The following is a 23,503-nucleotide window of genomic DNA, read 5'->3' as shown; positions in this document are numbered from 1 at the left end:
CTTGGGAGCGCAACACTGCTGCCACTGGAGCTAGGCACTTCGTAAAGATCCTTGGGGCAGATTTTAACCCAAACGGGAGCACCTTGAACTGGTAATGGGCGCCAGCCACTGTGAAGCGAAGATACTTGCGATGCTTCGGATGTATTGGGATGTGAAAGTAAGCGTCTTCCATATCTAAGGAAGCTAGAAAATCTCCCTCGTTGAGGCAACCTAGAATTTCCGCCAGAGTGACCATGCGAAATCCCTGCTTCTTGAGGAATCTGTTCAGATTGCGAAGGTCTAAGATTGGGCGCCACTCCCCTGATTTCTTCTTGATGAGAAAAAAGCGGGAATAGAAACCTGTCCCCTTTTGAAGCGCAGGAACCTTCTCGATTGCGTTCTTGAGGAGCATTGTTAAAGCTTCTTTGAATAGTAAGTGAAGACGAGGGGGAGGGGGTCCCTTGGGTGGTTTGTTGGGTGGTTTGGTGACAAACTCTAAGGTATGACCGTTGTGAACCAGGTCCAGAACCCACTGGTCCGACGTAATTTCTTGCCACCTGGTCGCAAAAGTTGAAATTTTTGCACCCACAGGGAGGGGAAAAGGAGTGAAAGGCGCCCTGCAGAAATCATTGCTTCCGTGAGGTGTCTCTTCCCTGATTCTGCGATCTTTTTCGTCCGCCTTGACGAGAGAAACCAGATGTATTGGTCTGTCTGTAGGAAGACTGATATGATTGCCGATACTGAGGCTGGTACCTATTTTGTTGGGTATGATAACTTCCTCTGGAAGAAAATCCACGGCCCCTTGCTCCTCTGAAGGTACCTCTTTTGTACTGCAAGGAGCCCAACAATCTTGCAGTATCAGTATCCGTTTTAATTGCTTGGAGCGCATCATCTATGTGTTTTCCAAACAATGATTCGCCATCATAGGCCATGTCCAATATTTTTGTCTGGACCTCTGGTCTGAACGTGGTAGCTTTCAGCCAACCCTGGCGCCTAAGAACCGCAGCCCCAGCCAACTGGCGAAAGTTAGTATTCGCAATATCCAGTGCGCAGTCGATAGTCTCTGAGGCTGCACGCTCACCCTCCAACAAAACCTTTTGAGCATCTTGCCTGTTATCCTCTGGGATGAGGTCGATAAAGCTTGCCATTTCTGACCACATCTGGCGGTCATAACGCCCAATTATCGCTAGGGAATTGGCTGCCCTGATGGAAGCAGCTGCCATAGTTGAAAATTTTTTCCCAATTAGATCCAGTCGGCGTCCTTCCCTATCCGGTGGTGTAGTGACCGGTGCTGCCGGATTCTTAGACTTTTGTTGGGCAGCCTGAGATATAACCGAGTCTGGACGCGGTTGACCAGTGAGACAAGAGGGACTGTCGGCTGGAGCACGGTATTTTTTGTCAATCCGTGGAAGCACCGCTGGTACTGATGCCGGGTTTTTCATGATTTTAACCCCTTCTTTCCAAATATAGTCAATGATAGGGATAGCTCTCGTAACCTTCCTTGACTCCTCCTTAAAATCATGCAGAAAACAGTCAGACTGCTCAATGGTAACCGGCAAGCTGAACCTGGTCGCAGCTCGCTGCATAAGGTTATGGAACCCCCCTATATCTTCTGGAGGCGAATCAGATGGTAGAGGGGTAGGTGGCGAAGGCATAGGGATTATATATGAATCCCAAGGGTCTGCTGGGTCTGGCAACTCCCACTCTTCGTATTCCTCCTCCGAGGTTGTATCCTGATGCGGGTCCTGTGGAGGATCAGGCAGTTGAGGCATTGGGGTTGGACCCTCAGGCAGAGGCAATGGGTCCGGCTGCGGCGCAGTCTGTGGAACCTGTGGAACGTTTGGCTGCGGTGGAAAACGCTGCTTATAATCTGCAAGCATGGCCTGTATCAAAGTAGGAGGTAGATGTGACATCTCATTCCTACGAGGTTGTGAGTAGCAGGGTCTATGATGCGGAACGATTATGTCTTCCTGATAGTAATGCCCTTGATAATCCTCATCCTCATCGTCCTCCTGACATTTGATGTGCAGTTCCGAAGGATGGCGAGCAACCCCAAAGGGCCCTTCGTCCTCGTCGTCCACATAATCATCATCGTCACACTGCACATAAGTTTCCAGGAGATGCGAGGGAGTAAGCGGTGAAATGTCCTGCCTTTGAAAAGACTTTAGTTGAAAAGTCCTGGTGGAAACTGGAGTAGAGATCATCGTCGACGAGGTCGTCGTCGACGGGGTTGTGGTAGACGGGATCGTCGACGGGATCGTCGACGGGATCGTCGACGGTATCGTAGATGGTGCTATCGTCGTCGACTGGCTCGTCGTCGACGGGCTCGACGTCGATGGAATCTTCATCGACGGGCCCTTCGTCGACGGGCTCGACGTCGACGGGGTCTTCGTCGATGGAATCTTCGTCGACGAGCTCTTCGTCGACGGGCTCTACGTCGACGGGATCTTCGTCGACGATGGAATCTTCGTCGACGAGCTCTTCGTCGACGAGCTCAACGTCGACAGGCTTTTTAATGGCGGAATCGTCGACGGCGGTACTGCGGACTTCGTCGACGAGGACTTCGTCGACGACCCCTCGACGGTGGGCTTCTTTGAGAGGATAGTAATCTTCGTAGACATAATAGGTGAGGTAAGCGCCGTCGTCGTGAATGTTTGCGTCAATGAAGAAGCAGACGAGGTGACAGAAACTGAAGTTTGAGAGTAAGCCAAAGATTTTGAAAGGCTTTTACTCACAGTTTGCTTGACTGTAGATTCCTGAGGAGAGTGCGCATCAGAAGTAGAATGATGCGATTTCTGACGCTTCTTCCCATCGCTGGAAGAGCTGTCCTGCGATCTAGCTCTCTTGCTAGAAGTAGAGGCTTTGTCATCCTCCTCAGCCGAAGAGGATTTAAGCCACAAAAGCACTCTCGCCTCCCTATCCCTGAGAGTTTTTGTAGGGAAGGTGCGGCAAATTTTGCAATCTTTTGCCTCATGTTTAGGGTAGAGGCAGTAGATGCAGTCTACATGTTGATCATCAACATGGACTCTCTTCTTGGTGCAGGTCCTGCAGGACTTAAATAAAGCCTTCTTGTCTGACATGCTGAAGCAAGTTGAAAGAAAACTGAGAGGCACTAAGGGAGACTCCCTTCCACACGACGTGCGGTGAAAATCTGAGGAGAACTGGCTCTGCTGAGAGGGTTCTAGAAGGGTGCTGGTGTCTGATTGGTTGTTACCAAATTCTTGGTTCTTTTTGCATAATGAGGTAGATAGGCTGCTAAGATACAGGCTTTGGGCCTTTTCTTTGGGCCTACTACTACTACTAGCATTTTGGCACTACTTTTTTTTTATTTACCGGGGACTCCCGCCTCGGCGACGGGGAATGATTCAGGCATGTGAATCTATGAAAGATACCCCAATACTGGATAACAATTGTTCCATCTCCTGCTGAGTGATTGAGAATCCAGACCCCCACTAATCAAAGGGAGTAGGTGTAAGTGGTAGGGAGGCACCCAGAACAGGTTTGAGCAGGGGTCAGTGCCCCCTGTAACACAAAGACTTCAAAGCCATTGAGGGGTATAACTATGCGAGCTGAAGCCCCTGAACTTTGGAGAATGGACTGATCAAGTGTGAACAAGACTGGAGCTACTTCGTGGATCAAGACGAACCTTGCCAAGGATTAAACAACTGAAGAGACTGCTGGATAGGACTGCTCTTGCTGTGTGATCTGGGGCTGGCCTGCAGTTTGCTGTTTCAACAAAGGAAAGACTGTAGGGACTTTGCTGTGTACTGTGTTCCCCTGCTTGAAGGACTTTGCTGTGTGCTGTGTCCTGAAGTAACTATCCCCAAGGGCCCAAAGTGAGCTGGCTCCCTGTTTGGAAACACAGGAACACAAAAGTTTCCAGAGAAGACACTCAGATACGCCATGGGTGCGTGTGCTCTGTCTAGCCTGAGTCCTTCGAGAGGATCGTCCTGTGAACGTGTGTATCGAGGAGCCAAGTAAGTCTCAGCGATGCTGTGTGCGCGTGCTTGAGGGCAACCTGAGACTTTCGGGTGGATTGGTCCATGATCGTGCACACCAGAAGAGCGAGTGTGCCTCAGCGACGCTGTCTGCTTGTGCTGTTCGCAGCTTGAGACCCTCGCAGTGGGTGCCCTGTGATCGGGGGTACCGGGAGATAAAGTGTATCTCAAGCGACGCTGTGTGCGTGTACCTTCTACTGCCTGAGACCTGCGCAAGAGGTACCCTGTGATCGGGGGCACCAGAGGATAAAGTGTGTCTCAGCGGCGCGGAGTGTGTGTGTCGTGCGTAGCCTGAGACCCTCGTGAGGAGTTGTCTGGTTATCGTGCACCCGGAGTTCCCGTGAGTCTTGGTGACTCTAAGTGCGGGTGTAGTGTGCAGCCTGGGATCTTCCCATTGCCCGGAAAGTCAGAGATTGCATCGGAGGTCCAAGTCGCTGGACGAGGAGAGGAGAGTGGGTTCGCGCACCCCCCAGGGTGTGTTGACTCCTGGAGTGGGGCGCGGGCTTGAAGGGAGACGCTCTCGGCCTCTCTCTCTCTGTTCCGCATCGCGAGCCTCTGCTTCGGCTCGGATTGCGGCCCGTGTGCCAAAGGAGTGGCAGCACCAGGGCCTGAGTGCGAAGCTGCATTGACTGTGTTCTATCTTACCCTTGTGGGGGGGGCAACTGTAGCCAGAGACTAACCGCAAGCCAGCACAAGTAGCGGAGAGACCGCCAGAGGCAACGTGAATGGTGCTGGAGTAACTTACGTATTGCATTAATTCTGCGTAGTGGAGTATCTGATGATTGAATAACGCATTGCTTTATTTCTGCACAACGGATTGCCTATTTTGTCGTATTTCCCATTGTATTAGTTTGCCTAACGAACTGCCTGATAGGTGTGTTACGTATTGCACTAGGTTTGCATAATGAACTGTCTGATAGATGTGTTACGCCTTGTCTCAATCCTGCCTCACGATCTGCCGGATTGTCGTATTACACATTGCATTAGTGTTGCATACCGAACTGCCGGATATATGTGTTCCGCATTGCATTAGTTTCGCATAACGAATTGCCTGATAACTGTATTACACGTTGCACTGCTTTTTCCTAACAGAGTACCTGAAGGGGGACCATGCACTTAGCATTACAGGGCATAACAGTTTACCACGTTGTTGCCTTACGCATTGCATTACAGTGACAGTACCAATCGCCAGATAACCGTATTACGATCTGCATTATTCTTATGTTGTGATGAACCTGACTGTTGCATATCGAACTGCATTTTACGACATTAGGATTACGTAGGATTGTTATTTTAGCTCAATAATTATAGGCCAGGGGGAATATTACCCCAACGCATATGTTGGTTTAGTATTGTGTGGTCACATCATATATCGTTTTATAAACATATACTTGTTTTCTATGAAACTCGTGTGGAGTCTATTTGTGGTGTCATCATTGGATTGCTGTGAGCGTAACTGCAAATACTTTACACATTAAGCCTTGAAGATAAGCCTGGCTGCTCGTGCCAAGCTACCAAGGGGGTGGAGCAGGGGCTATCACTGAAGGCGACCTGTCTTTTCCCTAACGTTGGGGCTCACGGGTCCCTGCTTGGCCTGCGGTACCTAGCTCAGCAAACCAGGGATCTTGGGAATTCTAACACTGGCCAGTTCTAAAACCATTCAAAAGAAGGTTGAAGTATAGAAAAGTCTGCATGCACAATTGAACTGGTGTAAAGGTTCTTTATAAGGCAGGAAGAAACCCCATGCACCGAAAATGAAACCAGACTGATTACATAGGAGTCACTAATACATATCAGGTTAAATTATCAACAACTAACAGTGCCCCCACTTTTCGCTTTGTACACGTGACCTCTTGTCTAGTTTACAACTCTTCAGAATGCCCGTTCGCCTGCATCCAGCGAGTGTCATCATTAGTTTGCAGTGTCTCCAAGACTAACTTACCTCCACTCTCCATGAAGGTCTGTGGTAAGTATGAGAATCCACTCTCTGCCTCCAGAGGGTCCCCGCAATAGGGATGATCCTGAGGCATCTGTGCATTGATTATAGACTTTATATTGCACCTGAGAAGCAAAGAGATGGAGTTCAGGACAGCAAGGAAATCAACCAGTAGTAAGCATCCTCTAACATAGCACTGTTCATATTGAGAGCATTGCCAGAGAGAAGTGTTTGCTTTCCAGGTCATTAGCATGAACAATAGTTTGAGCCTGGAGATGGATTTTAATTAAATATGATGGGGGTAGATTCTTACAGCTGATGTCAATTTTGTAAAGTTTATCACTATTCTAATGGAATTTGGAAATTCTACTTAGCTAAGAAAATCAGGGTAAAAGATGCTGATTAAGAAAATGTAGCAACAAAGACCTGAAAATATGCAAAGGAAAGAAACCCGAAAAGGATCTGACGATAGTGAGGCTCAGTAACGGCTCAGTAACTGAACAAGAACTTGAGTATAAATAGCAATGAGTGCTAGAATTGATATAAAGCAACTGCTACCTGAGCATGACAGAATATGACTGGCACAAAAACTGAAGATGCTGGTCCATTTGAGGAGGTTAAGGATGAGTCTGGCTGTGGCGTTCTGTTTTTATGGTCTGGAGTAGTTTGAGGAGATGGGTGGTGGTTCCGGTGTAGAGTGCATTTCCATAGTCCAGTTGGCTAGTGTTCAAGGGCTTCCATTGTCCAGTTGGCTAGTGTTCAAGGGCTTGAGTCACTGTTATCCTGGTGTTATCCTGGTGTTGACAGGAATCCATCTGAAGAACTTACGAAGCATATGGAGGGTGGTGAAGCAGGAGAAGGCTACTCCATTGACCTGGGACTTTATAGAGAGATTGCTGTCCAGGATTGTGAGAAGTTGGCCTGGTATATGCTGTCCACTAATTATAGTGGGCACCTTGTACCAGTCCAAACAACCCCTTATTGATGATAGGTTAAAGACAACCTTTATTGAAAGCTATCCTAGTGGTAGCTATGGAGAGCAGCCTTCAGGCTAAGTTTTGAAGGAATGTAAAGCAGCTTGTTTAACCAGTCTAAAATCTCTTAAATGGCTAAATGAAAGACAATCACACCAGGTATATATATACAATATATGTATTTATTTCTAAACACACCCTCCTAGTCTCTTTATGAGGCTAGAGGTCAAAACACATAAGTTACACTTCAAATATTACAGTAAAATACTAGCACAAATACACGTCAGGCCCTAAGGGAGAGCCAAACCATATACCAAAATAGTGGTATAAGAACCATGACTTAACTAGACACAAGGCCTAGAGCCTGTAGAATCGCTGGGACCCCAAGGAACCACCCAAGGTAGTGACACAGGGGACCCACGGGGGCCGTGTGCAGTGTGAGAACACAGCCGCGAACTTCCTTTAGCTTCTATGGGGAAAGTCGCGGTTAGATTTTTAAAGATTAGGGACACTTAGAAATGAGTCAGGACCAAACCCTTTGGGACTTAGGAAGTTCTAGGGTCAACACCCACGGGAGCACTGGAGTACTTGTGTTTCCTCACCCAGGGAAGCCGGGCGCATAGGTGTCAAATGGTGTTGGGTCGCAACGTCGTTTTCAATGGGAGCTGGCAAAGAAGTGCTGCTGTCGGGAAGATGCGAAGTGTCCGAAGAGATCCAAGCCTGGATCAAAGATGTGGAGAACCTGAAAGCAGAGGGGACAGAGTCTGGGTCACTTGCCAGTGACCAGGGGCACAACAGACGAATGCCCATCGATGTTGGGTGTTTCAGGTGAAGAAGGTGAAGCTTGACTCTTCAGCCACGAGGACCAGGAGGCGTCGAGGATGACCAGAAGCTGGATTCGAACTGTCCCACAAAGGATGTCAAGTGCTGCAGCGTCAGTGCCCAGATTGGACACAACAAGCCTTGGCAACAGCAACCCACGCAGAAAGGAGAAAGATGCTTCGGTGCAGACCAGCAAGGTCTGTGGGACTCACCACTTGGTGGGGAGTCAGGGCACATCTTGAGCAACCAGGGAAGTCCAAGGAAAATCAAAGTTGCCTTCTCAAGGACCCACCAGTCGACGGACCAGGGATCGCAAAGGAGCCTCGAGAGGAAACATAAAATGGCAGCCCACGGGTCACTCGGGGTGACTAGGCCGACAATCTTCAGTGGATTCTCTGTTCGAGGTGGGGGCTACAAGTAACCCCAAGCACGACTTCAAGAGACGTCGAGAAGTCAATGCACTTGCAAAAGTGCATGGTGACCAGCAGTCCTGGTTCCACGCTACGGGTCTCAGCTTTGCTGGGGACTCAGGTCAGCCTCTGAGATGTCTGGAAATCCTCTTCCTGGGCTGCCAATGGTTCGGAGTCTGGCGGGAGCTTCGGAGAATGATGCAAAAGGAGGGACAAGACAGACGGGCTTCTTTAATGAGGTCCAGTGTACAGGCCCCAATAATCAAGAACAAAACTGGGTACAAAGTTCCTCTGGTGCATAGAAGAGGTTGGCCAGGACGTCAATGCCATTATACAGAACCGGAAAGGCCTAGTAGTAACTTGGGAAATTCCCTTGGTTGAACTAGAGCTCTCACACACCCAGCAAGCTGGGTGTCATGCTTCATCATATGAGCTCTGCCCCTCGTCAAGGCGGCGCTGCAATCCTTGACGGGCACCCGAACCGGGGCTCTTTATCGGGGATCTTCTGTTCCTGCCGGTTGGTGCATGGGGGTGAGGGGCCTAATGTGTGTAGATGTGTGGAGGAGTGAGGTTAAAACGGGTCAGTTAGTCCTTATCAATAGTTTATTCGGAAGGTAAACTACCCGATTAAAATGGTGTAGAGTGGCTAGTGTACTAGAGAAGGTGTCTAGTCATGAAGCTCTACTCTATAGATCGACATGTTTCGTGCCTCGTGTGTCAGGAGGATCTAGGCACTTCTTCAGGATCATAAGCAACTATCTACACTACGTGGAGAGGTGCATTCTACCTACCACGTCTTCAGGTGCGTTGCCTGCGGACAAGGGTGAAAAGAGTATAATAAAAGATAACAATCTAAACAATTCTCTTCTAAATATCAACAAGGATTATCACCAAAGTGAAAAAACCACGCTATTAGGGTTATAGATGTATAAAGGTAAATCAACTCTTTAATCATTATAGCGTATGGTGTCTATTTACACAAGTGTGTAAACCAAAGAATAAAGAGGCGTGCAGTTAAAAATTATTTTTAAAAAACATGTATTAAAGGTGAGGAATAATGCAACACTCATGGACAAGGGGATTGCAACTGCGAACTCACCTAGTGGGTTGCTAGAAATTGCTAGCAACAGTCCTGGCGGTGACTAGAGGACACCAGTTGGGTCCTGTAGAAATGAAAGCGTCAAACAATGGAGAATAGGGGGTTAAGGAAGCCCGGTACATGACGCGAGTAAAGCAGGCAATCAGTCAAGCCAAATCAGAGGCACTGCTAGGGTGCTGGGTGGAGACTCAACCGTGTAAGGTGGGACCCACTCACACCGAACAAGAGCCGCACCGTATGGAGTGTGTCGAGCGGTCTGATCGGGCCGAGGGTACGGCCATTTACAGGCGGAGGAGAAGCTCACCAGGAGAGCCCAGAAGTGGCTCTCGAGAGCAGTACGAAGTAACCAGAATCAGGAGCTAAAGGTGTACTCACCCGCGTTGAATCACGCTAAGCTGTAACACCTACCCAATACCGCCAGGAACCGGGGTGGTGACCAGGAGTGGATAACTCGGAGAGATATACCTACAGTTTCCTGAATCGTAGCGTGAAAGGGGGTGTGGTGCGGACGTGGCGCGTCACCATAGTGATCACGTGAGTCGTAGGGTCACGTGATGTCGCCAGAAACTATGGCGGACATGTTGGAAAGGGGGAGATGGTCTAGTCTTCACATACCGAGTTCTAAGTACGAGATGGCAACAGATGCCATTGGCGGACAAGTTAGTGAAGAGATGTCGTGAGGTATGCCGATAAAGAGAGTGTATCATAACAGAGACTAGCAGACAATACACATTGGTTAATGGTTTGTTGATTATTAGGAAGGGTAGGTACCAAGGAGACAGAACATCGCGGAAAAGGTTGGAATAGTCTACGCTAGTTGTCCCAATGCCGTCAACAGTGTGGAAGGAAAAGGGAACAGTACCAATGAAGTAGTGACAGCGGGAAGGCCAACTATTGGTGGATAGCCTCTATTCCATATAGTGCGATAATTCAAGCAAGTAATAGCACTGTTGGAATTGGGTTACATATTGGATGATTAAGAAATAGAACTCCATGGGATATCACCATTCAAACCCTCAGTGTGGCTCGCTAATCTGTGTACCCATCTCTGTTCGATCCTGAACAAAGATTGTTTGGAAATATGTAGGTGAGCTTCCAATACAATCCAGTGTAAGGAATCGGGGGAATGTTGAGTCTCTGTAAAGTGTCTGTACATTCTCGTAGTGGCTCGTTGGCAACGAATGTTACTTCTATGTTCGGTGATGCGAACTTTGACCGGACGCATGGTCATCCCTATATATTGTAGACCACAAGGGCAGGTAATCAGGTAGATACACTGTCTAGTGTTACAATTAGTATGTGTTTGGATGCACCACTTGAAGTTGGATCGTAATGTCACTTCTTTGGTCAGTGTTGTGTATTTACAGACTGTGCAAGTACCGCAGGGATAATGTCCCTTCACAGGTGGTAGACCCCATAAAGTGGTTTGTGTCACATCAGCATGGGTCCTGGGTCTCGTATGAATCAGAATGTCTCGCAGGCTACGGGTTCTGGTGTATGCAAATCTAGGTTTTGGTATCCTTAAGTCTCCTGTATTCAAGATGTTCCAATGTTTCAAAATGATCTTCTTGGTTGGAACTGAAGTGGCTGTGTAGGAGGTGACACATGTAATTGAGTCTACTGGTGGTTTGGAGTGGACTTCTAGTAGTGCTTCCCTGGGGTTATTTCTGGCTCTCTTCATAGAGTCATTGATTACTTTAGTTGGGTAACCTCTAGTCATTAGATTGGTAGCTAGAATCGCGGACTCTTTCCTGTAGTCAGTGGTGGATGTGCAGTTGCGTCTAATGCGCAAGAACTGTCCAAAAGGCAGATTGTCTTTGAGAGCCCTAGGATGGTGGCTCTGATATAGGAGTAAGCTGTTACGATCAGTGGGTTTCCTATATAGACTAGTGGAGAGCTCCCCCTCAGATAGTCTAATGTTTAGGTCAAGAAATGCAACATTGGTTTCTGAAATGGTGTGAGAAAAATTCAGAAAGGTGTTTTGTTGATTAATCCAACCTATAAAAGCCATACATGTGTCGATGGTGCCATGCCGAAAGATTAAAATGTCATCGATGAATCGTTTCCACAGTTTCAGGTGGTGGACATAAGGATTGTTGTTGTTATTGATGACATTCATTTCAAAAGCAGCCATGTACAGACAGGCTAGACTGGGAGCAAAAGTGCTCCCCATCGAAGTACCCTGGCATTGATGATATAGTTGGCCTTTAAATTCAAAAAAGTTTTCAGTCAATGCCAGGGATGCACACTCCATGATAAACGAGATGGGAGTGGAAGAGTCCCAATTTAGGGAATTGAGGGCCGCTTCTACAACAGTCAGAGTGTCTCCCTGGGGAATATTTGTGTAGAGGGCCTCTACATCTAGGGTAATCAAGAAATCAATTTCTTCTGGATCCTCTATAGATCCGATGATTCTGAGGATGTCAGTCGTGTCCCTTATGAAAGATGGTGTGTTTCTGACTAGGGGCTGTAAAAAATGGTCAACGAATTTAGACAAGGGTTCAAGTATTGAGCCAATTCCAGAGACAATAGGGCGCCCAGGAACCGGAACTGTACCTTTATGTATTTTGGGCAAGGTATAGAAATACGGTATTTTGGGTTCTGTCGCAATCAAAAAGGCTGACTCTCGTTGACTAATCCAACCGTTAGTAACAGCCTCATGTACTAATGTGGAGATGGCATTAGCGAGGCGTGGGGTTGGATCAAGTGTGATTGGAGCGTAATATCTGTCATTGTTAAGTTGACGTCTACATTCTGTATCATAGTCAACTGTGGATTGTATTACAGTTGCCCCACCCTTGTCTGCTTGTTTGATAGTTATCGATTTATCTCCAGCAAGCGTGTTCGCAGTTTGTTTTTCGATTTTGGAAAGGTTGTGGAAGGGAGAAGGAAGAGGTATTAAGGCTAGGTCTTTTAGTACTGCCTTCTCAAAGGTTAACACTTCCACGGGGACCATAGCATTGAGTGGGGTAAAAGTAGAGGGATTCCTCAATCCCTAGTCATCCTCTGTGTTGTTAGGTTTGTCCTGAAAGAAGGACTGAAGTCGTATCTTGCGAAACAATTTTTGTACTTCACAAAGGTCTCTGAATTTGTCTACTTTCGGGGTAGGGACAAAGCCTAACCCCTTTTGCAATATAGGTGTCTCAGATTCAGTGAGAATGCGTGGTGACAAATTCACCACTAGTTTCTCTTGTTCACCGTTTTGCTGCGTGTGTCCATCCCTGTTGTCGGTTGGTCCTGCCATTGGACCCGTTTTTGAGAGCCTCTTCTGTTGCGCCCTCTTCCTCTGCCCCAACCTCTGTCTAAAAAAGGGGGGCCATTGTTGAAGAACTGAGGGGGTCCTGGTTGAAATGGAGGGTATTGCCAATATGGAGGTGGTGGGGGATGGCCCGGAAACAGGGGAGGTCCCTGGAAGGTCTGGGCATTGTAATGGTAATTGGAGTGTTGATTTCTCCGTGCATTGTTACTGCCCCAGCTCCCTGTACTAGAATTGCTGTCAGAGGAGTCTCTTCTATCGGAGTTCTCATCAGATGAGTAGCTATTCTTGACCGATGTGTAGTCTGCCTTAAGATAAGGGAACACTTTCTCTTTATCGAATTTCAGAATATCTTTCTGAAGCTTCGCTATTTTTTGTTTCATCAGATATTCCTTGTTATCGGTGATCTCTGCATTGATCTCAGCAAGTCTACTCTTGTAGGCTGTAATCTGGATGGTGGTTTTGAGCGCTCCCTCAGCAATTTGTATCCTGACTAGGAAGGCTTCCGCTAGGCGTCTTGCTGTATTAATGATGAGTACTAATAAATCCCTGGTGCATTTCCACGCAACTAGGGACCATTCCTTTTTTAAGGTTGCATCATCTAGAAATAATCTAGGGAAATTGTTGATGATAAGTCCAGTGGGTGCAATGTTAGCACGTAAATATTCCGTCATTAGGGCACCATGGAGAGTTATTTTTAACCACTCTCTTTTTAGTTGCATCAATGCATTCCAATCGTCAGATTGTGAGCCTGAGGCAATATTACCATCATTTAGTAGGAGGGACGGTGTTCTCACAAGTATGTCTGACACCGCGGCATCGCCGAAGCTAAGCCCTTGGGTATCCATGAGAATAAAAGTAGTGGTCAGTCAGTAGAAAAAGGATGGAAGGATAGACGGTCCAGCCTGGATTAATTTAAATCTGCTGGTAACCTATAGGTTATGTCCCACGGGTAAATACCCGTGCTAGTACAATGATGCAAAAGGAGGGACAAGACAGACGGGCTTATTTAATGAGGTCCAGTGTACAGGCCCCAATAATCAAGAACAAAACTGGGTACAAAGTTCCTCTGGTGCATAGAAGAGGTTGCTCAGGACGTCAATGCCATTATACAGAACCGGAAAGGCCTAGTAGTAACTTGGAAATTCCCTTGGTTGAACTAGATGCAGACGGAGATGCAGACCGGCAAAATGCTTCGTTGGTGCCTGCCAAGCAGGAGAGTCACTCCTTGACCTCAAGGGAGATTTATTCAGTCCTCTCGTCTTTAGTAGAGCGTCGAAGTTCCAGGATTCAGCTTCAGAGTTTCATCCAGGGATATCTAAAGTCCTGGTGCCAGGGGTTCCTTACTTATACCTAAGGAAGGGGTTGGAATAGCTCTGGGAACCTACCTATGGGTGGGTTTGGAAAGAGGGGTGGCTACACCCATTTCCTTTGTCCAGTTTACGCCAGAGCAGGGGCTGGAAACCCCTGAACCGGTTTGAGCTGGACTATGCACAGGGTCACCAAATGTGCCCCCAGTGCAGGACTTCAAAGCGCTCCGAGAGTGCTCCCACCCAGCCCCAATACACATCATCCTGTCTGGGAGGTGATTACACCTCCCTGTGACAGGAAACATATTGTCCAGGCCTCCCCTGCCGGAGTTTCGGTCAGCAGCAGGAGGCCAGGCCCGTGTCTGTGGCTGCAGCATCCATTTTGTGATGCCCGGGCTCTGTTAAGTTTCTACCGGGTATACCAGTACTGCCATGTCTCTCCCTCTAGAAGGGTGGGATTATACTCCCACACCAGTTACTGGTGTGGGGGTATGATTCCAAGATGTTTAACACCAAACACAACATGTTTCCATGCAGCCAGTCCAAAGTTAGCATTTACCGTTTGGTTATAATGCACTTAAGAGTATATGGTCAGGCTGCACCACTGACAACCCCGGAGGAGAGATTCCGAAGGCTGCAGAGGGGCTCCGCTCATGCATGGGCACCCTCTCACATATAACCAAGCACCCTGCCTTCAGGATTAATAAGGCCTGCCATAGGGGTGACTGATAGGTTTCTATGTCCAGTGATAGGTGATGTAAAGTGAGCCTATACCTCAGTAAGGGGAGCATGCACCACCTTACCCAGGCTGCAGTAGCAGACCAGTGGTGTCATTTTGGAGGGCTTTCCAGGGGTGGCATAATACATGCTTCAGCCCCTGGTAGGCCTCTGGGTTACACCTGCCCTGGGTACATAGTATACCATATACTAGGGACTCACAAGGGTATCTCAGGATCCAATCTGTGGTGTACCTAAAGTACAGCGAATCAATTTAGAGAGGAAGCAGCTAGGCTGGGGTCCTGAATAGCAGGGTCCCAGCCAGGTTAAAGTTGAAAAACTGTGAAACACCAGCAAAAACTGGGGGTAACCATGTGAAGCAGATCCTACTCTCCTACACGGATGATGCCGAGGTTGCAGGCGTGGTACATGGGGGTAGGTGACGGTACGAGTGCAGTGGGCCACCAATTGTCGTCCCATGGGGAAGTCTTTTTTCTGAAGATGAGAACTTCCATCTTGTCAGTTTTCAGCTTAGGGCAGTTGGGCCTCATCCAGTCGGTGACATTGGTCATGGCGTTCCAGAAGTTGGATCTGGTGGTGGTGGTGTCTCCCGTGAGTGAGAGGATGAGCTGGGCGTCGTGTAGGTTGTTTCCTTCCAGGTGATCTGTGAGCTAGTGATTGATGGCTTTTTCCAGGACCTTTGCAGGGAAAGGGAGCAGCAAGATGGGGCAGCAATTCTTGAGCTTGCTGGGGACAGTGGAGGGCTTCTTCAGGAGAGGTTTCACCTCTGCGTGTTTGCAGAGGGATCGGACGTTTAGGAACATGCACTGGAGCTGTTCTGAGGGGTTGGAGGTCGGCTGTGTTGGTGCGGTGAGGGTTTCGGTGTTGCAGGTGAACCGGCAGCGGTAGCAGGTGAAGGGTTCTTCCATGTATCTTGGTGAGGAGATACAGCAGTTGTTGTTTTGTTGCTCTGAAGGCCAGGGCTCGGAGCTTGTGGGAGGTGTAGCGATTGATGGCAGTAGAGCCAGGGCTCCTAGCGTGGGAGGGGTCCAGGCGTGTGCGGGAGCAGACAGGTTTGCCTTTGGCGCGCTTTTGACAGCCTCCATTAAGTAGGTCCTGGGGGAAGGAGGGGAGCTGGGCAGCAGGAGGCAGAAATACAAGGGCTGACTGGCGCAAATGTTCAACAGCGCATAAAAACTGTAACAAAGGGTTGAACTAACACAGGCAATTAAAAGTGCAAGATATGACTGCAAATAAACAGTAAAATAATGTACTAGGCTAATACAATAAATTAAAAGCTGACTAGTATGATGATTATCAGAAAAAGAGGAGGCCAACATGATACACGGAGGAAATGGTGATCAACAAGTACAAAATGCTAGCTTACATATGACAACAGTAAAAAGGTTAACGGAGCCAGCAGAGCCGCAAAAAGGCAGACCCTAGGCAGTCACAGGCTGATTCAGGCAGCGAGAATGGGCTGGGGAGCAGCCTGCAACAGGAGTAGAGCGGAGGTGGCGGAGGGCAGGGGCAGGGTCGGCAGGTTCAGGCAATGGAGACAGCGAGGCATGACCAAGGCTGTAGGGGAGCTGGTGCGAGGACCTACTCAATGTCCTGCTGGTACCCATTCCATAAGGAATTTATCATGCCTAGCAGGCTACACTTCACCTTTAGGGTACAGCACAATGTTATGTGTAGAAAGCGTCCATTCAAAGGTACAGAGGGGAAAATTCAAAGCCTATCACCAACTTTACCCTCATACCCAACATCATTAATAACTCCCAACTGTGAACTCACTTTGACAATCAAACCCTCCTCAACCAGATCTTTTGTTGTGATTAGATACTTTGAGTACTGGTAGGTATGTGTTAGTTCCGGGACAGCCTTGGGTAGCTGTCGCGCTTAAGAAATCCCAACTCCAGCATCAATCCACCACCGTTCATACCCAAAGCACAGAAATGAAACATCCCTACTCGATATCCTAGTGATTACTTATGTTACTGCTGGATAAAGTAACCAGAGTGATGGACTTCCCTTCCAGCCTAACTGATGGCGCAGATCAAGGTGGGCCTGTTAATTTATCATTATAATTCATAACTCCTGCTGGGAGTTATGTGGAGTCCTTCAAGGATCTTCCCTATCACTGGTACTCTTCAATGACGGCAGGAGAGGCACTCACCTAAAGATCATCGGTTACCAATACAGTTATCAACAATCAAAATGAATAACATTCTCTAGAAGCCTACCTGCCATCGAGTCATGGTTGGCATAGATGCAGTTTGAATGTAAATGGCTGTAGATCAGATCACTGTTCCTCACTGCAAAACACGCCCTCCATCAAACCAACCAAACTCCTGCACTTAACCTATCCCAGTCAATCACCCTCAGCATAAGCTCAAAAGTCAACAGCAAGCCAAAAATGAAACTCTACACCCCATTCGAGTGACTGGTCAGACCGTAATATTATTTCAGACTGACAGACATAGTAGAAGACCTTGATTATGCCATCTCTGCATTATCCCAAACGCTCTGTGACCATATTTATGGATAACAACCACCTTCCCTCAAGAAGAAACACATAAACCCCCTCTTCTGAATTCTCTGTGCAGGGTGATTTGGTTTACACATTTGTGCTATAGAAGCACTTTTTAGATCAGGGCAATGGATGGTCCACGAGTCAGACTGTTCACCTCAATTTACATCCTTGCTAAGCTCCTTTTCTCCTCATCACTAAGCAGACATTTCTGCATTTTCCTAGGAAAAAAGAATACGTTTTTATTATATTTTACAATAACAGTGGTGAAATTCTGTCTTCGTTACTGACATCATCTAAGAATCACGCCAACAGTAAAGTCATAGCAACAGTAAAGTCATAGCATTCATTGGATGTGGAGTATATAATAAATGATCTAATATGTTGGTACTTCCATACATTCAATATTTGTATGGATTTCCAATTTCTACCGCAAACGCTGTGTAATTACGCAAAGCAGCATAATAGCGTAATTTCGGAAATTTTGCTTCGAACAAGAATAACATGAAATTACCGAAATTACTCTAGAATAAATCAGTGTAACACATATTTCGCTCAGACCTAGTATTTGCCTTGAAAAAAACATGAATGCCATTTTCACACGACTTTATAAATGAGCAGTTGTATTGTATACTAAAACTTCACTGGTGGCTCTCGAAGGGAATCACCTGCAAAACGTGTTGCACCTTTCCAAACAAGCAATCGGTCTCGCCTTTGGGACCTTATCTGTATTTAGGTCTGCAGCACATTAGCCTGGGTGCTGAAACATCTACTATCCTTTAACATGGAGGGAAAGTAAACAGCAAACTGTGTGACACGCCAGGTATGGGAACACATGGAGAGAAATATTGCCTTTCAGCTGGAAATGGTATAGTCCAAAGCTCTGTTTTTAATATAAAATCAGGGACTTTGGTGGTCATATCATGGAAAATACAAGATTTGAAATAAAAATAATATTGTCGACGGGTACTCGTGGAAGACAATTTCCACGACTGGAATCTAGAGAATGCCAAAGTGATTCTGGTGTTTTACTGACCTCTGCTGGTCGTTTTTTATCAAGAAATTTAAATAGAGGCAGTTGCCAGCAAAAATTTTTAAAAAAGGAAGTCCCTCAGCAGAAAACAATCCTGGTATTTTACTGACCTCTACTGGTTGTTATCTAACAAGACAGTTAAACAGAGGTAGTTGAACAAGCAGAAAGCAATTCTGGTATTTTACTGACCTCTACTGGTCGTTTTCTATCAAGACAGTTTAATAGAGGCAGTTGAACAGAAAAAAAAGTCCCTAAGCGGAAGCAGACAAATCTCCAGAGCCCACAAAGTACATACACATATAAGTATATTCTAAAGTATATACAAGAGGTCTCGAATGCTTGACCTAAAAAGGACACTTCATAGAGAATTTGCAGGCACTTGATATTAAAACAAAAAGCACGCTAACCTCTGGCAGCAGCTGGACTAGGCAAAGGGTCGTCATAACATTGGGGTTTTTTTTTAAATGCCTCTTTAGAAAAATTCAGCTGCTGCTGTCTTATTGTTCTGGAAAATATGGTATTTCTGCATGCCATTTTTAGGTCTTGCTTACAGTGAGCTGTAGCTGTCTGATGTTGAAGAAGTATTGTCTTTGGTAAGTTAAAATATGTACATATTGTGGGTTTCGGCTAGTCTCTTGCTTTTGGTTTGATTAATTTCTTGTCCATTTCCTTTACCTGCTTCTCATTAAACAGGCTTCCTCACAATTCCTTGCTTATCCCAACTCTGAAGCATTTCTTCTGCACCGCGTTCCACTGCTTACATCTGGGGACAATTTTTTTTCTTCGAGTGTTCTAGCTCTCCGTGGGTGTGAATGCCATTCCTTACCCTCTTCTACATTGCTCGACCACACCTCTTCTTGATTATATTATTGGCTTTTTTTTATATATACAAACACTTGTTTAGTAAGTATTTAGCTGCTCTTGGGACTCTCGCTTCTTTCTGTCACCTTGCACCTGCGACTTAGCCTTTGGTCTCAAGCATGATGCTCCTCCTTATATGTTTTTTAATGTTGCCGTTTTTTGAGAGAATAAAAAACACAACCGTGTTTTTCTAAGGGCCTAGAAGCTGCACAATGCTAAGAGTCTTCTTGCTTCCTGCACTAGCCTACTTTCCTTTCTTATTCTGTATCCAGTTTTAAATTCGTTGAAAAATAAGGCTCACCAGTTGCACATACACTGCTATCAGGTCGCTTGCTTCTTTTTATCACCATGCACATACTTTTTTAAATTTATCGTGTGAAAATGGTCATCAACCATCTTGAAAAGGCAAATTAGACTTGCAATGTGTTCCAAAATGGCTGCCAATTCTTAGCGATACACAGTCAGATTTCCTGGAATGTGTTCCCTTTAAAAAAAAGCATTTTAATATGTGAATGCTGTTTCTCAGAGGAAATCATTTCCAAAATGGCCATTGGGGTATGCGGAAGCATTGTGGTTTCACGTCAATTGTGCATGCCATGTAGGCCATCTTTGAGTGGTATTTTATTTAAAGCATACAACAAGCCACAGAATGCAACATGGTGTTGGCCGAAAAGCCAGAAATGGATGATGGTATAATCTTTCTTCGAGCCAACAGGTAGCTTAGTGAAATACAAAATAAAATTCAGTTTGTGGATTTGTGTCTTTTACCTTTTAGTTAATCAAGGGCTGAACAGTCCAGTGGCATTTCAAGTGCAGATGCAATCATCCTAGTGTTAATGGGCTAATATTAACAGGCCTCTAAAGCATACCCATTAGTAAAGCCAATATATCTCGCCTTTTAAAATGGAGTGGCGAGCTATTGGCTTTGCCAATGATGGTTTATTTTGACAGAGGCAAAAAAATCTAATAAAAAATGGCTGTGTTGACTGCGCATGAAGTTAATACACATGCACACACAGTGGCAACCATGTTTGAAGGGTGTTTTCTTAAACACAACAAAGCCTTGTTTTTTTCATGTCATTGTCCCTCGCAACCCCTGCTTACTTGTCCTTTTCAGACACTTAAATCACTCTTAGAATGTAATGTGACTTCACTTGCTCACACACCCATATTTCTACCTCTTGTTTATCCCTGGTTCTTTCATTTTTTTCTCTCTCTTCCTTACACAAATGAAAAAACAATAAGAGAAGGGTTTTTTTTCACACTCCCCTTCAATTGTGCAAATGTTGAACGATAATTTTTTTAATTTAAACAATCAATATCGACTTAGAGGTCTTGCTGATAATGAGTTAAGAAAACATCCTATCCATCATTGTAGATTTAAATCAATGCAGTAACGGTTCCAAGATGAAACATGGACATTTAATTATAAAAAAGGGAGCAAAATAAAGGTTTGAGGCATTAACAAAGTGTTGGACAACCACTTCTGCTGGGCAATTCGATGTATTAAAATACATATTTTACAAAGAAAGGATTTCATGAATATTTATGAATTTCTTTCTGCAGCCATTTAAATTTTTCCACAATGTATCAGCAAGAGGAATAGACATGTAGGCTGTCATGGGAAGCAGTTCAAAATAAATCTTGCCAATGCCCATTTGTTGAGAAGGATTTTTTTATGTTTTTGTCTCTATTGAATATTCATTAAACCAATACCTTTACTGATATATTAAGATAAACATTTTAAATAATTATAATCAGTTCATATGCAAAGATTAAATCATCCGCTTTATTCTTTAGTAAATATGTGCACACTTCCTACTAGCCCCTCCTTCCATCAGTTTTATATCCCTCCCCCTTCCCTCGGTGTCATCTTCTAATCATCACCCCACAATAAACCCCCAAAAAGCGCTATAATGCGCCAACCGCTGGCCAGGTTATAGCGCTTTTTTTCTTGTCTTTTTTTTTACTTTCAACCACACTTTCCCAAGTGACTAAGGTACAGAAAAGAGAGTGTTCGCAGTTTGCACTGGCAGCAAAAAGGCCAAACGGCAGGTTTCCCAAAAGTAACAATCTCCCTTAACTAATGCTGCTGAACCATGTCTGGCAGGTGTGAACAGGTTGGCATCTATCTCAGTGCTCGTCATGCCTATCCTGGCCAGATGGGTGCAGTCTCGGTCTTTGAGAGACACTCTACATATCTAGCAATCAAACCCACAGCATCATTGGGGCTGAAAATTGGTGTTCCCCACTGAACATTGTATGGTCACAGCTGAGTGAAATGGCCAGACGGGTTGCTGTCTCAGTATAACCATTATTCCCCACAACAAGCCTTTCTAAACCCTCCCCCTGACTCTTCTCCCTCCGCCTCCCTTTTACACCCCCCCCCCCCTCCATCTCCCTTTTACTCATCCCAAGCCTCCACCTACTACTATGAGCTAAAAAAAAACCTCTAAATCCTGGTCTTCTATCCCTCTACTATCCTTTTCAATGCAAATAACAGACTCTCATGTTCACCACTCAAATTAATTTCATATTTCACTATACTAATTCACCACTAATCCTTTAAGGGTTCCAGAGTAGCGTGCTACTCGCCAAAAAAGGACTTCAACACCTCATCAGGGGTAGCAAGCGCTATATAAATGCAAACCTTTTTCCCTTCTCTATTCCTCCACTATCCTTCTCAATCCAAATAACTGACTAACATATCCACCAATCAAATTACTTTCATATTTTCACTACACTAATTCACCACTAATCCTTTATGGGTTCCGAAGTAGCGTGCTACTCGCCGGAAAAGCGCTTCAGCACCCCATCAAGGGTAGCAGCGCGCAGCGCTATATAAATGCAAACCTTTTTCTCTCTTCTACCCCTCCACTATCTTTTTCAATCCAAATAACTAACATATCCACAGCTCAAATTACTTTAATATTTTAACTATGCTAATTCACCACCAATCCTTTATTGGTTCCGGAGTAGCGTGCTACTCGCCGAAAAAGCACTTTGACGCCTCGTCAGGGGTAGTGAGCGTTATATAAATGCAAGTACAATTACAATGATCAAGAACCCAGAAACACAGCTGAATGTCTTAGCTCCAAAGACTCTGGAGCCTCAACCTACGCCATACCTTGCTACCAGTGCCACATGGGAAGCTACACTTACCGATGGCTCTGTTATACTTTTACACCCATCAATGCCATAAAGCACTATTGGTGTTGCTTTGCTTCTTTCGGTAGCTACACACTGAAGCCATGTGGGGCACCCTACAATCCATCAAATAAAGTTAATTAGAAATAAGCATGCCACCTCCATCGCGCAGACGATTCTCAAAGTGGTCAACATTTGTCTGCAGCCGCGGTGCGTCCATTGGGGCGTAGGGGCGTAGCCCCACCAGCCCTGCTGCTTGGACCCACGGCTGCCCTACGGTAAAATAATTAAAATAAATGTTTTACCATTTACTTACTTAGCAGCACCAAAATTATTCCGGCGCCGCCGGGCAGCACCCGACTGAATCGGGAGTGCGCAGGGGGGGCGGGTTGGCTGGTGATTGAATGATTGACACACACTGAGGTCTTTGAAAAAAACTTTTTTTCCCCCGCATGTATGCTTCGGGCAGCAACTTGCCCGAGCATGCGCACCCAGGCCGGCCCCATTAGCTAGTAGGAGGGGGGGGTGCAGGACCTGCTGGCGGCAGCCCTGGCAGCAAAAGGGCAACAGGGCGAGCAGTTACTGTGCCCTCCAAGCCAATCCTGGCGCTACATGCAGCGCCAGGATTGGCCGGTCACCGCGCAGCACAGCAGGGGCAACCCATATTGGATGCCGAGCGTGGGTGGCTCAGCCGCCCTGCACAATGGCCAATCACTGTCTCTGACTTAATGTAGTCATGCAGTGATTGGCCATTTGCGGCGCGCGGCGCTGCAGTGTCGTTGCGTGCGTCGGATCCGGTAACGGTTCACTTCACTCGCGTCGCCTCGTGCCCGGTGTGTGGACACGCATCGGGCCTGCTGCTCCGTCTCCATCACTTCACGCCTGGGGGGACACACAGGTATTATGCCGGATGCGTCTTCTGACCTCTAGAGAATTTATCAGCAAGCCTGTATAGTTGATTTGGCAGCAGTTCACCGCCATTGAAGCACAACAATGCAGAGGCTGGTTTAGAGAAAGCTGACGCATGTGCATTGAGTGCGCTTTTAGCACCAGCGCCTCCAGCAGGCAGCTTTTTTTTTAATGTGTATGTCTGCCATGACAGTGCCGCTGTCTGCAAGATCTAGCCTACCAATTCTTTAAAATATGCATAACGTGAGCTTCAGCTTCGCCCAGAGGCGCATATCTCACCTTGTGCTATTGCTGTTTGATTTATGAATCCTGTCCTGAGTTCTATTATTACAATGCATGGAAGTCTATTTTACCATCCCAAATGTTTGGTAAGTCATGGCACATCCAATGATTTGTCTTGTAATTTCAGTGTGTACAGAAATCTATTGTTTTTGTTTTGGTTTATACACTGCAGCTTGCTCTTTTAATGCATTACTCAGGACTGAACATGCAAACCGTTTGGCTATGCCAATGCTTTTC

At 46.2% G+C, this 23,503-nt stretch overlaps 1 protein-coding gene across 2 annotated transcripts in view; it reads right to left on the bottom strand.

The window, feature by feature from the left end:
* The window catches only part of LOC146855823 (protein tyrosine phosphatase domain-containing protein 1-like), a 183,844-nt gene that overhangs the window by 92,229 nt on the left and 68,112 nt on the right, over nt 1-23,503 (bottom strand). For both annotated transcript variants that reach the window (XM_085650665.1, XM_085650664.1), the window contains exon 4: nt 5,920-6,038. In XM_085650665.1, the coding sequence (XP_085506791.1) occupies nt 5,920-6,038 (119 nt within the window). The remainder of the gene's footprint in view (nt 1-5,919; nt 6,039-23,503) is intronic.

This window comes from Triturus cristatus, chromosome 4_1, assembly GCF_964204655.1.
Source record: "Triturus cristatus chromosome 4_1, aTriCri1.1, whole genome shotgun sequence".
In the NCBI taxonomy this organism is placed as follows: domain Eukaryota; kingdom Metazoa; phylum Chordata; class Amphibia; order Caudata; family Salamandridae; genus Triturus; species Triturus cristatus.
Note: the sequence above shows the minus strand (reverse complement) of the source record. Positions and strands in the feature narration are given on the sequence as shown.